Source organism: Anas acuta, chromosome 2 (genome assembly GCF_963932015.1).
Source record: "Anas acuta chromosome 2, bAnaAcu1.1, whole genome shotgun sequence".
NCBI classification, from domain to species: Eukaryota; Metazoa; Chordata; class Aves; order Anseriformes; family Anatidae; genus Anas; species Anas acuta.
In genome coordinates, this window is record NC_088980.1 from 102,179,281 (window position 1) to 102,193,464 (window position 14,184).

The following is a 14,184-nucleotide window of genomic DNA, read 5'->3' on the forward strand; positions in this document are numbered from 1 at the left end:
AACATCTGAGGCTTTCTTGATCTTGTTCTGTAATAGCTAATGCAGGCTTTCTCCACAGGTATGACTAAAAGAAAAATGACCTGAAGAGAACTTTTGAAATGAGATGGAAAGACATCCATAGTTTAGCGTCTGTGTTAGTTCAGTACTTTTTGTTCTTTAATGAGTCTGCCAACAAAGATGTTACTTTAATGGTCAGCAGTAATATGAACACTTACCCTCTATGAACTTAATTTCAAACCACAAATCATTTGATGTAGGCTCCCTGGTAGCCAGCCAAGTATAATGATACTTCAAATATTGTTGACTATCATCTCCTTTCCACTCACAACTCAGTTTATATAGGCAGGGGGTCTTAATTCGTTATTAACTTCTGGAGATATCAAGTCCATTTTCTCACTCTATTATTTTCTCTACGCAGTACAATGTTATCTTGAAAAGTTTTTATTTTAGAATTCATAGACTACATGGCAGAAGAGGAAGACATCGGGTAATGTATTTGTTTTATATCTTTCATGAGAAACAAGGAAAATACTGAACACAGGTATAAACTGCTGGAGAATTTTTTTCTAAACAGACCTAGAAGGCAGCACTACCAGAAGCACTGTTTTAAAAAGCACAAAGGTTTTGTTTCTATGTAGTGAGAGCACTTGGTACATCCTAACCTTTAAGAGACTGAGAGGTTGTATAATATAATAAATTTATAAAGCAGAGAAGTGAAGGGGAATGAGAAGAGGGAAAAGACAGATGAGTGAAGGAATACAGGCTTAACAGAAGTCTATAGAATCATGTGACACATCATTTATTTTTCAAGCTGCCAACTTGGCTAACCTATAAAATACTGATGAACTACCAATATGATTACTTCTAAATCCTCTTCTTACATTATATATTATAATTATATTATATATATATTATATATTTAAATGCATTTTAGATATAGGAGAAGGTTTAATTTATTTGTTTGCAAACTGTAATTTTTATTTTTCGTCTCCCATATTCAGTTACATTATCTGAAGTGCACTAGGTTTAATAACTTGTACTTAACAGCTCTCTGATTAGCTCTCCATGGTAAACAAGTTTCTGAGCTGGTTAAAGTCATAGTCTACCATCATGTCATCTTGCATATGCTGAATCTTCTGCCTGTTGTCTGTAAATAAGATGTGTTGCTAGCTCCTAGGATAATATGTATAAAAACTATATAATTTTCCATCTGTCTTATAGGAAACAGGAAAAATATCAGAAAGAAAAATAAAAGAATGCTTCATGAGCAATTACAGCTGTATTCTAAGCCCAAATATCTTGCTATTCTAAACCATGTCTGATTCTACACCTCAGTTCATATTCAACCATCAAAAGACAAAATTATTAAAAAAACAAATAAAACAAGCAGATTTTACTTCTCTCTCTCTTTTTTTTTTTTTTTTTTTTTTTTCCAGAAGCTTTATTATTGACCTACTGTATAGTTCTTCATGCAGCAGGTAAAGAAAGGAGGCATAGCAACAGATAAATAATTAGAAATGATAAAATAATTCATTATGAACTACCAAAGATTCCCAAGAAAGGTCAGGGAGGCTTTCTAAAGAATCTAACTTATACAGTTTTAATGAGAATTGTTCAGCTGAAGTTTCATGCAATATTTTGGACATTTGTAGATAAAAGACTGGTATGATCTCTTTTTCTATAATAACAATGGAAGTTACATATGACCTTTTTTTCTCTTGTAACTAGATTTCCTAAGGTAGGGAGTCTTGACATAGTTCATTGTTTAAAGAGAGTTGTGTTCAGATGTCTGGTTTCCAGGGAACTTAGACGATGAGGGAACAGCTCTGGTCCTGGCCTTTAGAGGTCTTTAGTTGCCACACACATTGCCTAAACACCTTTGAAGAGCTGAACCACAGCCTGATTCATCCCATTCTCTTGGTCAATCTACTGCTCTACAAAGTTATTGCCAATATATTACACCGAATATGAGTTATTGGATGACAAAATATACTACTAATAGCTGCTGTAGTTATAAAAAGTCATGTTTGAGTTCTTTGAACTTATCTTCTATGTCCTCTGTTTCTTCTGACATTCATTTAGACATGTGGAAAGCAAACAGTGAAACGCGTTCTGTGTGATCCTATTTAGATTAGAAAAGTACTTCAGTATCATACCATGGGCATCCTTTTCAATTCACTTTTAGTAAAAAATGAACAGTCCAACTTCAGACCTGAAACTTGATAAATTATTTCACAGAAAACATTTTCAAGGAGTATGATCAACTTTAAATTACCAATGTATCAAATTTGTCTGTATCAACTTTCTTATATCATTTCTATCCACCATCAAATCACAAAGATAAAGTGACAGAGCAAATTTTGTTACTGGAGCTGATGATGGCTTACCTAAGCTGCTTCATTTGAATTTACAACAGAGCAGTGATTCCTGTTGCACATGGTAGATAAACTTCAGATATATTATGCAATGAAGTAGTCTGTTCAAGACCATAAGATTTTCCATACATTGCTTTGCTTTGCCAATATGACTTGGGTGACATTAATTACACATTTCCAAAGGCAGGTTTAAAATTTACAAAACTATAGGTTTATTGTTATTATTATTATTATTATTAAATGATAAATGGCAAACAGGATGAATGAACTTTCCCTCCTCTGATGAAGCTTCCATGTCGATAAAATTTATATTTATTAATCTCATTAGTTAAACCTTAGGCTTACAAAGATTCATTTTATATTAGGAATGGATTTTAGCAAGTTTTAGTTGTTGAAATAAATTAACTGAAGACAATCTGTATTCTCAAATCATTTCTTGATTACTTGCAAAGATGGCTCCTTCCACAGTAAAGCATCAGTGAAGTCCTTGTATTATCTACCTTCATACACAACTTTCTTTGTAAAAGAAAGCTTTCTTCAATACCACTGTTTCATCATGGATTTGAGAGTACATTTACTTCAAAGACAGAATGAATAAACAAATCAGGTCAACCTCTCTTTCTTCATCTGAAACTCCATGGAACAAAAGTTGTATGAGATGATCTTGTAAAAAAAAGCAGCCTTTTTGTTTTTTTATTTTGTTTGTTTGCTTGTTTTTGTTTCCTACAACATTCCTTCCCACTGGCATGTTTATCACATTGCATTCATGTGCTTTAGAAATGCCAAATAATTTTCAGGAATGCTTATTGTCTCTTGATGTTATTTTGTCATCCCATATGCAAAACTGAAATTACATTGCTGCTGACTTTGGCTCAGGATGATTACTCCAGACTTAGAACCAGGACTGAATTTTATCCATAAGTATATCTCATAGTTTATATTAAACAAAACAAGTAAACAAACAAAACCCACCAAATTTATTATATAGATATTGCAATACCATTTTCGTTCTAAAATATATTAGAAACATGCTGTTTCTCTTCAGGCCTCTATATCAACAGATACAAAAGTTGGATGAATCAACCAACCAAAAGAGATCTGTGATAAAGCTGGGCAGATAACCTGATATTCTGACTCCAAGGCCAACAATTTCACATTTACCCAGCATCATTATTAGTAGTAGTTAAAGTAACCGTAGCATTGCTTTTCTTCTTAGAAGGTTTGATCAGAGTCTGGGACCAATTATATGAAGTACAATACTAAAAGAATTCAAAAACAAACAAACAAACAAAAGCCCACTTTTCTCATGGAAATAGCAACTAAAGAAAGAGATAAGTAACAAGTGTATACAGGAAAGGATGAAAAATGAGACAGTAAGACATTGTCATTTGGTGTGGTCTCTGTATCATCAATCTTAACTATACTGCAGGTGAGACCAGACTAATAGTCAGCCACAGCTTTGTTACGTATTTGCTTTACCTCTTCATGAATGCAAACTTACCAGAAGACAACAGAAGTCTTTTCCATTTCTGAAGTTGTGGGTTTTGTAGAATATATAAAGGCCAAGTTAGAGCCAGGCAACTTTTAATATAAATAACAATTTATTTATATCAGGCCAAGTGAAGCTGATTAAAATGCACATCATTGAAAGATGTCTCCTCTGCTTCTGTCTTGCTTTCAGTTGTAGTCATTTAGATATAAATTCACATTCACTACAGATCATAAGTGCTAACAGGAAGGGAAATCCCGTCCTATCATCTCTGTATATATCTACCTGTAAAGACAAGAAATTTGGATTTTTGGTCATGTGTTTATTTCCAAGAACCCTTGTCTTTTGAATAGTGAAATAACCTCAGATTTTTGCTGGAGCTGTTTGAAAATTTCTTCTTGAATGTTCTCTGTACGTAAGCCAAGAAGTCTATATTTATCTTGGAATCCTAATAAAGTTTATTGACCTGTGTTAAGCCACAGTGAAAAAGAGATATTGATTTCATGCATAATATATTAATCAATTTCTCATGATCAGTTGTTCCTAGGTATCATTTTTTCATATTATTTTATTTTGCTATCATATAAGTTACACTGAAAGATAAAGGATAATTCTACCTTGAATCAAGTTTGTCAAGGTCATATGGCAGTAAAGTGTAGGAAACTATTAAATCTTTTTCCTAATTCTCAGGTGTTGACTTTGATGCTAGTTTGTTCTCCATTCACCTTCTACATGTGACTACTACAAAACATAATGAATGTGTACCCAAAACAACAAAATGATATATTAGAGAAAGATTTAGAGTCATATGTTATCTTTGAAGGGACTGAGGACAAAAGAGGAAGGGGGAGACAAAATCTTTTTCTTTTTACTAAACTCTTTAAAGAAGTATTTATTTATTTATTTATTTATTTATTTATTTATTTCTTACTGCGTGAATGTTCACAATGTACTAATGTCCTTGGTCGCAATTACACAGTACTTTTTTATCCCTGTAGTTGTTTCTATATATCAAAGTCAAGCTCTACTAGAAATTGAGGGGAAGAAGAAAGTGAACAAATATCCAGCCATTCTTATGTAGGAATGGTGACCACATCAACAGATTATACATCCTATGAGAGCTCATTCACAGATTCATTACACACAAACTAGGAAAGCTTAATGTTTTGAGGAATATCAAGTTTCATATTAAGCTTGCCACTGAGATATTTAATCTTTCTCCTTCATAGTTTTTTTTGTTTGTTTGTTTGTTTTAATTTATATATTTGAATAAGATGAGACTAGGACAAATACCATAGAGTGTTGGAAGATCTCATTCCACAGTATGGAAACATTGCTAGTTCAGAGGAATTTTCATATTCCAGCAGCATCTGCTAAAATGTTATTTTTCACATCATTAGATCAGGTATGAAGCAATAAAAAATAAAAGGTGTTTTAAATTTCCTTTTTGTTTAGTTGCTGCTACCACTTTCTGTGTTAGTAAAATCTCAAGCAAGAGCAAGATAACAGACTCCAAAACAGGAAGATCATAATCTATTTAGGTTGTATGTCATGGATATGATAAAGCTACAGATGGTCACAAAGTCCTATTAAAAGTGAAGTGTCATAATTTGATTTTGATAGCATGAAAATTCTATATGTTCTTAATTATAGGGAGGAAGAGCTTTATATACTTTCTATATTTGTCTATACTGTCTATAAATATCAGAAATGAACTTTGACAGAAAGAGTACTCACACAAAAATGTTGTATGTACTGTGCTGGTAGCAAATAGCTTATTCTATTAAAACTTTCCTAATAATATATTTGTTTTACCATCAAAAAATGAGAATTGTGGTTTATTGAAAGTAAAAGATTGTGCAAAAAGAAAAAGTATCCAGTTCAAACTGACACTCTGTCATCTTGATGCTATCAGTGGTCATTTATCAGACTCCCCTAAAAAAGCATAAATTTGGTACATCTTGAAAGTCACTGTCAAGGTAATTCAACATGATCAGGATTTCACCTGGCCTCTTATAGGTGCATTGGTAAACACTTCCTCATATCATTTCAACACTGTGATAATAATAAAGGATATTTTGGTCAATAAGTAAATAAGAGATTAAAACATAATGTCATTAAGACATCAAAATTCTGCCTGACCATTCTTTTCAGACTTGAACGGTCTAAAGTGACTTAAATACCTGGCTAGATATCATATGTCTAATAGATGAGTAGCTGGTTTCAATGAAAGGAAAAGAAATCAGTGCATTGGGGAGCACTAAGGGAGAATGATGACTAAAATACTGTGTTAAAGGTCAGTGCACACAGGGCCATTTTGTACTTGTACTGTTTTACTTTTTGTAACTTTCCCATCTTTTTCCATGCATCAAGAATATGATATAAATAGTAATGGTGAAACTGCCAAGTGAAGAACCTCAACTATTCTAAAGTCTTTGCTAAGAATGTAAATATTACTGATATTAATGCTAGAAAATGACATCATGTTTTAAGTTGTTAGATTAGACCCATATCATGATTTGAATGGTGTTAATGACAGCTTTGTTTTTGTGAGCTCATGTTTAGATAAAGTGATGCATTTGTTTCACTGCAGTCTGCTGATGCTGTCTTTAGCTTTTTCTCCACAACTTCTTGAACATCTCAGGACTTTATTCTGTCTCATTAACAGAAGACAATAAGATGGGTTTCTAGTCAAGACTGCAGAAGAGTCAAGATATATTTTGGCTTGTATGTTTTTGACCAAAAGAAAAACAAAAACAAACAAAAATGAAAAAAAAAATCATCCAAGCATAAGCCTTTCACCAAGAAAACTAGATTTAACAGAAACAAACAAACTAACAAAAAACTTTACAGGTCCAGGTTAGTATGACCTGTGAGTCAAGACATCATCACACTGGAATAATTGAATTGCATGACCTAGCAAAGAGTCTATTAGCCTTTGTTCTCTCAGCTTTGGTCTCTTAGGAGACCAAGATCCAATTGTCTGCTCTGTCTAGCTTAGACTCTTTTTGCTTTCATATACAATTAAAACAAATTCTGGATTTGGCAGAAAGGTTGGGGAGTAGGAGAAAACAAAACTTTTAACTTTTTTTCTAGTTTTGGTTCAACTTTAAGCTCATTGTTATGATGTACAATTGCTTTATGACCTTAATTAATCAAGCAGCCATTAAACTCCATTAATATTTACATCGCTTCTAGGAATAAGAATTTCAATCTGATTCTATAGTAAATAATCCATGGCTTTACAGCATTGTAGAAATAGTAGTTCTTGACAAACTTCTAACAGATATTAAACTATTTTTGGTAACAATATTAAGAGGAAAAAAAAATAAGTAAAAAAATAAGGTTTTATTGCATGGGCAGTCTTAAAAGTTTTGCCTGAGTCCAGAAATAATTTTCTACTATACTCAATCAGATAATGACAGGAAAAGGGGGAATGGTTTTAAACTAAAAGAGTGGGGATTTAGATTAGAGATTAGGAGGAAATTCAGAGGCTGGTGAGGCACTGAAACAGGTTGCCCAGAGAGGTTGTGGATGCCCCATTCCTGGAGGTGTTTAAGACCAGGTTAGATGAGGCCCTGGGCAACCTGATTTAGTCGCATGCCTGCCTGTGGCAGAGGAGCTGGAACTAGATTATCTTTAAGGTCACTTCCAGCCCAAGCTATTCTATGATTCATTTGGTGACAATGTCAATCAAATATTCTGTGAATTAATGGGGATAAATTTGAGGGTAGGGTTAATTTGTTGGGATATTTTCTAGTTTAATAAGGCATTTTAAAATAAACAGTAGGTGGGTGGAATTTTTAAATATATTTATGATTTTTCACCTTTTGGATTCAGAAGAGAAATATGTACATGTAAATTTAGTCTTAAAAAAAAAAAAAAAAAAGACATCCACTCTTTACAATAATGTAACTGCTGAATTGCTCAATGCAGTAGATTTTACACTGGTGAAAGCTGAGTCTTGCCTTAAATCTTTAGATGGTATAATTCAGATGGTATAATTTACAATCTGAATTTACCAAGAGTGCTATTTTTAGTGGCACTCTTAAAGTAGACTTTTCAAGGGGCTTGGAAATCTCAATTTTAAAAAATCTATTCAGTTGTCATATGATGAAAGGATGGTACTCTAAGATGGATGTTACTGCAAAAGTTGACATACTCTTTAAGGAGGACTTGAGGCCTGTAGGTTGATACTACAGCTCTTCAGAAAGTTTAGCAAATAAATAAAATAGGGATTTTTTTTTTTTAAAAGCTTTTCTAATTAATCTGATCAACATTTCCATAATTTTTCAGGGATAGAGAAAATATTTCTTATATTTGGACAGTAAACTATAGATTATGACATCAGATTATACAACATAAATAACACTAAAAGAAAGAATTTGAATCAGGACCTTAACCGTGAAAACATATAGACAAATGGTAACTTACAGAGAGCATTATATTATGCAAATGTATATACTATGGTAACATCTGTCACTGAATGTAAGGGATTTCCCTCTTTCTCTTTTGCTGAAATAATTGTTAATAGGTAAACATATGTAGTGTAACAAAAATTTACTAGATTATATCAGAACAGCAAACAAATATATGCAGGATTTTTTATGGCATTAGAATGAAACATACTTCTTTCCACAGAAAACACACACTTACATAAAACTAATGCAGTTGAGCTATAGGAAGGGGGGTTTTTGTGTTTGTTTGCTTGTTTTTGGTTTTGTTTGTTTGTTTTTCCCAGAAATATACCATAGAACAGCAAGAAAACTGTGTTTACTCTAAACCATGTTTAAATCTCCTTTAAGTGTTATGTGCTACAATCAGCATCTTTTGACACCCTAATTTTAGTCTTCCCACAAACAAAAAGTAGATTAATCAAAAACTGTTCTCCTGACACCTTGCTGATCTAATACCCAATTAACTCCTGCAGTATTTTTCACTCTCATTGAACTATAAACGTGGATCATTCTCTCTTTTTTTCTTTTTTTAATTTTTATTGAAAATCTTACAGGTATGACTAAAAGTCATAGGCAATATCTTTCAGTTCCATTACAAAATCTGTCATATATATATATATACATATATATATATATATTTAGTACAACTAGAAGCAAATCTACTGAATTATGAATCAATGATTGTCTACCAAAGTGTAACTCAAAATTAAACATCCATGTTGCAGATGATTAAAATTATTTTGCTTTTCTCTGATGAAGCTGAAGGCCACTTTCACATAGTAAATTGATAATGCTGGGCTGCAAAAAAAAGCCTTAACGATAATTTCCGTTCTCCCAGCCTTCTGTCACCCATACATTTCAGTACAAGGATCTTTCTTTCAGAAATACGTACTTTTGGAGTGATCATTCTCTATGTAGTACCTTCTATTCACAGATAAAATCCTGCAAACAATTCTGAATGACTCTCAGTAATTGCTGGCAAGTCAAATCATTGCAAGTTAGGTACAAGCAAAAGAGTTCGTAGGAGCATAGTCTAATTTAGGAACTCATCTACAGATTATCTCAAACAAAATAATCTGAAATAATACTTAAAAACACTACTTTACTTGATTATATGCCTTATTGTCTAATAATAAATCATGAAAGATAAAGTATAAATAGAATAATAAAAAAGTTATCTTATTCTAAGAAATCCTACTTCAAAACCATACAGTATTTTAAGCAACAGTAGTTTTCTTTCTGTTTTGGCACTCCTGAACCAGTGTAGAAATTATGTATACTGAGTTAACACCTTTGGGGAAAATACATATGTGCAGAAAGATCTAAAGATGGTTTCTGGAATTAATACCATTACATTGCTTAACATAAGAAAGAAATTTAAGAGTCTTTTACTGTCATCAGCAGCAAAAGATAACGGGAGGGGGAAAAGCAGGGTGTTTAAAGTCTTTGAAGTATATAGGATATTTGACCTTGAAAATTATGTCTTGCATTAAAGACACGCCCAGCTACTCTGTGGTCTTCTTTCCAGAACTGCAATGTACAAATATTTTATTTAAATGTCTCAGACATTGTAGTGGCTCAGAGGAACAACTGTGTGTCCTTGTGGCTGCTCTCATTTCTGAGAGATGAATGGTGGGCTCAATTGCTTTACTGTAATTTCTCTATTTCCACGCTTCATTTATCTGAGACTGGAGAAAAATCAGCATGTTCTGACAAGTCTAATACCATGAGGCAGTAAAATGGACCTGAATTTAGTGGAGATTAGAGCTCCAAAATAAATATAATGCTTTATGTCAAATAATAATAAAAAAGGATAAATTCTCCTGTACAAATCAGAAGAGATAATAAAAAATAACAAATAGATAGCAACATATTTTCTATACCTACATGGGCATCACAAAACTTTTCAACCTTGAGGATACCACTCCATATTTCTGATTTTATGTGGTGTGTAAACCACATCAGTAAGTTGATGACAAACATGGAGTTTCTTAGAACAAATAGTAATATGTATCTCTTCATATATATATTCATAAAACTATCCAGGAATTTACAGAGACTTTCAATTAACTAAATTTGAAAAAAGCAGGGACAAACAAAAAAATGATCTGCGTTTTTGTTTGTTTTCATTTCTGTACTTTTTTTTTAGTTTAGCAAGCTGCATGCAGCATTGTAAAAAAAAGTTTGCTAAAAGGCCTACATTTGCAAATACTATATATTGTCATATGGTACTGAATTATATTTGTTAATTTGCTTCTTACACTTATATCAAAGACTTTGTGTTCTAGATATAGCAATACTGTAAAGGCATCTACAGAGTGTAATTGACTCATTAAGGTTACAGTGCATAACACTCTTGAAAGTGAGTTGCCTCTGAAGGTATCTTATGATGCTATCTATTTGAACATGTCTGAGCATTTCATTTTATCAAAAATGCCTCAAATGCTCATATGCTATGTGGTCAGTGCAATCCCTAGGACAAGTTTAATGAAGATATGTTCCACCAAGTCAAAAAGAAAAAAAGAAAAAAATATTAAAAATGGAGAACTATTTACAACTTTCTTCTGTCTGTAAAGTTGAGTTTTTTATTTTAGTATTCTTCAGTGCATTTTCAGAGAAAGGTTCCAAGGCTATGAGTATAAGCAGTCTGGTCCAGTCCCATACATATCTGCAAGCCTTTTAAAGCGAGGGCCCCAGTCACTGAGGTAATCGTAGTTCTGGTCAGAGTTTGAGCTGATCGAATCTAAGGAGCTGAGTGACTCTGCCACTGAGCCATTTCCCTCAAAGGCGTATGTCTGCAGGGAGTCATAGGGTGGTGCGCAGGGGTCCACATCAGCTTCTTTTAGTCTCTCCCAGATAAATTCCCTAAAAATTACATTATCTGGGATGCTTTTAAAAGTTGGTCTGCTCAAGAACTGAATCTCAGGTGTCACGTCCCTCCTGGTCTTGGTGTCTCGGATGATGTTGAGGTTTCTCAAGGCAGCCATGTCAAAAGCCTCAGTGTCTTCTTCTCCACCACCCTCATCATCATACCTGACAATGTTCTCTCTGATATCTCTCTCTTCATCAAAAATGAGGGGCTCTTTTTTCCGTCGCCTCATGGTGACAATCAGCAAGACGAGAACTGGAATGCAAAAAGACTGAAGTTTTAGCAATACTAAAATTTGCTCATATTTTGGTAGTGGTTGAAGCACTCATTAATTTATATGGATAACGACACAAGGAGTAGCAGGTAATTTATAGAGTTAGATTTCAAATCTAGCAGGTTATAAAATGGCTTTTAAACCACGAGCTTTTTAGATGTTAAAGAATCTATTTCAAAAGCCATTGTGAATTAATGTTTTCTTCTCTAACTCTATATCCTATGCTATCTTTTAAATGCAAATTTTAATACTGTTTCAGTATGAGTGTTACAATGTCATAGCTATGAAATAATAATAATTAAAAAAAAATAATAATTTCCTGAACTCTTAATTGCCCAAGCGGTAAAAGCACATTTGCAAAGTAACTGAATAGAATTTAATGACCATAGTTTGGGAAGTCACTGAATTAAAGTATATGGCCTTTATGGGAAACAAACAAACAAACAACAAACAAACAAACAAAAAGTCTTCCTAGACTGGTGAAGACTTAATTATTAAGCAATGTGTAACATAAAACAGTCTTAGCTTGTGGATTAAAAGAATATATAAGAATGCACTTTCCTTTTAAATGCAAAGCACTGTTCTTCAGATTTATGAATTACTTCTAATGAGAAATTCTAGGACTGAAATTTGCTGGATCAGCCAGTTCTAGACAAGGTAATCATTTTAGAATTATAATCCTTAAATTTTTCATCAGACTGAAAGCTAATATTAAGTGTCAGTGACAGCCAAAAAAAATGAGAAAAACAAACTCAAGATTCATCTTTTTCAAATACAGATTTGGTAGAGAAACACCATTACTGATACACAAAGTATGGAACCTGCAATATGAATATTGCTCCCATATGTGGGACATGATGAAATGTGAGTCATATTAATCACAAAGTGATTAATACTGTCCTGTAGCATCTGGATAACATTTGCTGAGTTAATGATAATCCTAGAAAAGAGCAGGCATCTCTACGACTGTAAAAATAATGGTACATTGAAAAGTAAGTATCATTCCATATTCAATTGATCATTCCTTATAATATTATCTATATTTTTAATGTTAAGAATATACTATTTTTTATATTGAAATATCTAAGGTTTGCCATCATTACTTACAGTACTTTGATATGCCTACTAAATTCTGTATACATTTCTGAAAAAAGGAACAACTGGTTGAGATAAAATTAAGATTGATATTCTCTAGGCTGTCTCAGAAATGCCCTCCATAAATTTAATAATACAGAATATGGTTGAAAGCCTTTCTTTTCAGGGAGGAACTTTTGAAAATCATTATCAATCTAGTCATTGTGAGACATGACTTAGTATGGGGATCACTTGGTTAGGATTAAACCAGTCATTCAGAGATTGTACATGTAGAAAACTGCTATATTTCCACTGATATTGTCATAATTTCCTTTGGAGTAATGTTTGTTTAAAAGGAAAACTAGAACAAGTTCATTTTTTCCCTTTTTTAAATATATTAATATTTTAGGAAAATAAATTAGGAAAATATTTTTAATTTATTTATATATATATATATTTATAGTAAATATGAGGTACAGGTTCAATGATCCATCTATTAACAGATGTCTTATGACTTTATAACACTTCAGTATCATCATCACTCTTCCACTTTTTTTTCCTCCTGGCATCTCACTGAATTATGTCTTGTGTATTAAATTCAGGAGCCACTGGTTTGGGGCACTTTGCTTTCAACAGTATTTACATAAGTAAATGATGAGATAGGATTTTGACCTTTAAAGTGTTTTTTATGAAATTTCAAAACATTTTGATCATTGTATAATACAAATTAAGTTGTAAATTATAAAACAGATAACATAAAATTATCATAATTATATAGACAACAGTTGGATTCTACTCTCACTGTTTTTTCCTTATTATAAAAGGTATTTTTAAGTGAGAGACAAATTAGGTTGTTGACAGTACTAAAATACATTTAAGTCAAGATTGCTATTGATTTCTATTTTTTGAGCATTTTTAAAATTTATCGACATTTTTTATTGCCAAGTAAGTAAGCAGATAATCATTTCCTTTAATCAAGTGCACATGTGTTTTCACACCACTGTCATTCTTAACAGACTTAATTTTCAAAGTTAAATACCTTTAATAAGTGAAAAATATGAAGCTCAGTAGGTAAGTCTGGCTGAAGGTGAAATAAAGTCATGATGCAATGAGTGTTTTATGTAGTATTCCTTATACATCACATCCCCGTTTGAAGTCAAGAAAAATATGGAGTCTTTCTAAAGGTTAAACCTTTTAGCATGTAGATGGCTTTATGAGATTATTAATTTATCTCCATTCCAACAGCTATGAACAATAATGTTTAACCTCTAAATGAACAAAGCTTTAGCTGCATTTCAGCAACTGCACAGATGTATACAAGTGCAAACCACATTATATTGGTAACTAAATAAAGTGAAAATGATTTGTAAAGCTTATCCATTTCTCATTGTCATTTTTCCCCCTACATTTATCACAAAAGCAGAGATCAAGTCAGTGACTGTCTGAACATATAGAGAACACAGTATCATAGAGAAGAAATAAAACACAGTGAAAAAGTTTTAGTAACACATGTATTGTACATTTTGGCCATTGTCTCTATACCAGCACACCAAACTGATGCCAAGCTGATGAAATGTCAATACTGATTCCGTATGCGATTAAAATAAATAAATAAATGATATTGAAACTAATAATTATAAGCGAAT

The 14,184-nt window shown here is 32.4% G+C and overlaps 1 protein-coding gene across 2 annotated transcripts in view; it reads right to left on the reverse strand.

Annotated features, from left to right (window-relative positions):
- Window positions 1-1,006: 1,006 nt before the first annotated feature.
- Window positions 1,007-14,184, reverse strand: part of LOC137850895 (cadherin-7) — a 97,259-nt gene continuing 84,081 nt past the window's right edge. Inside the window, exon 5 of one of the 2 annotated variants that reach the window (XM_068671414.1) lies at window positions 1,007-11,445. In XM_068671414.1, the coding sequence (XP_068527515.1) occupies window positions 10,952-11,445 (494 nt within the window). In that variant the 3' untranslated portion in view covers window positions 1,007-10,951. The remainder of the gene's footprint in view (window positions 11,446-14,184) is intronic. The other variant, XM_068671412.1, reaches the window with a different exon arrangement.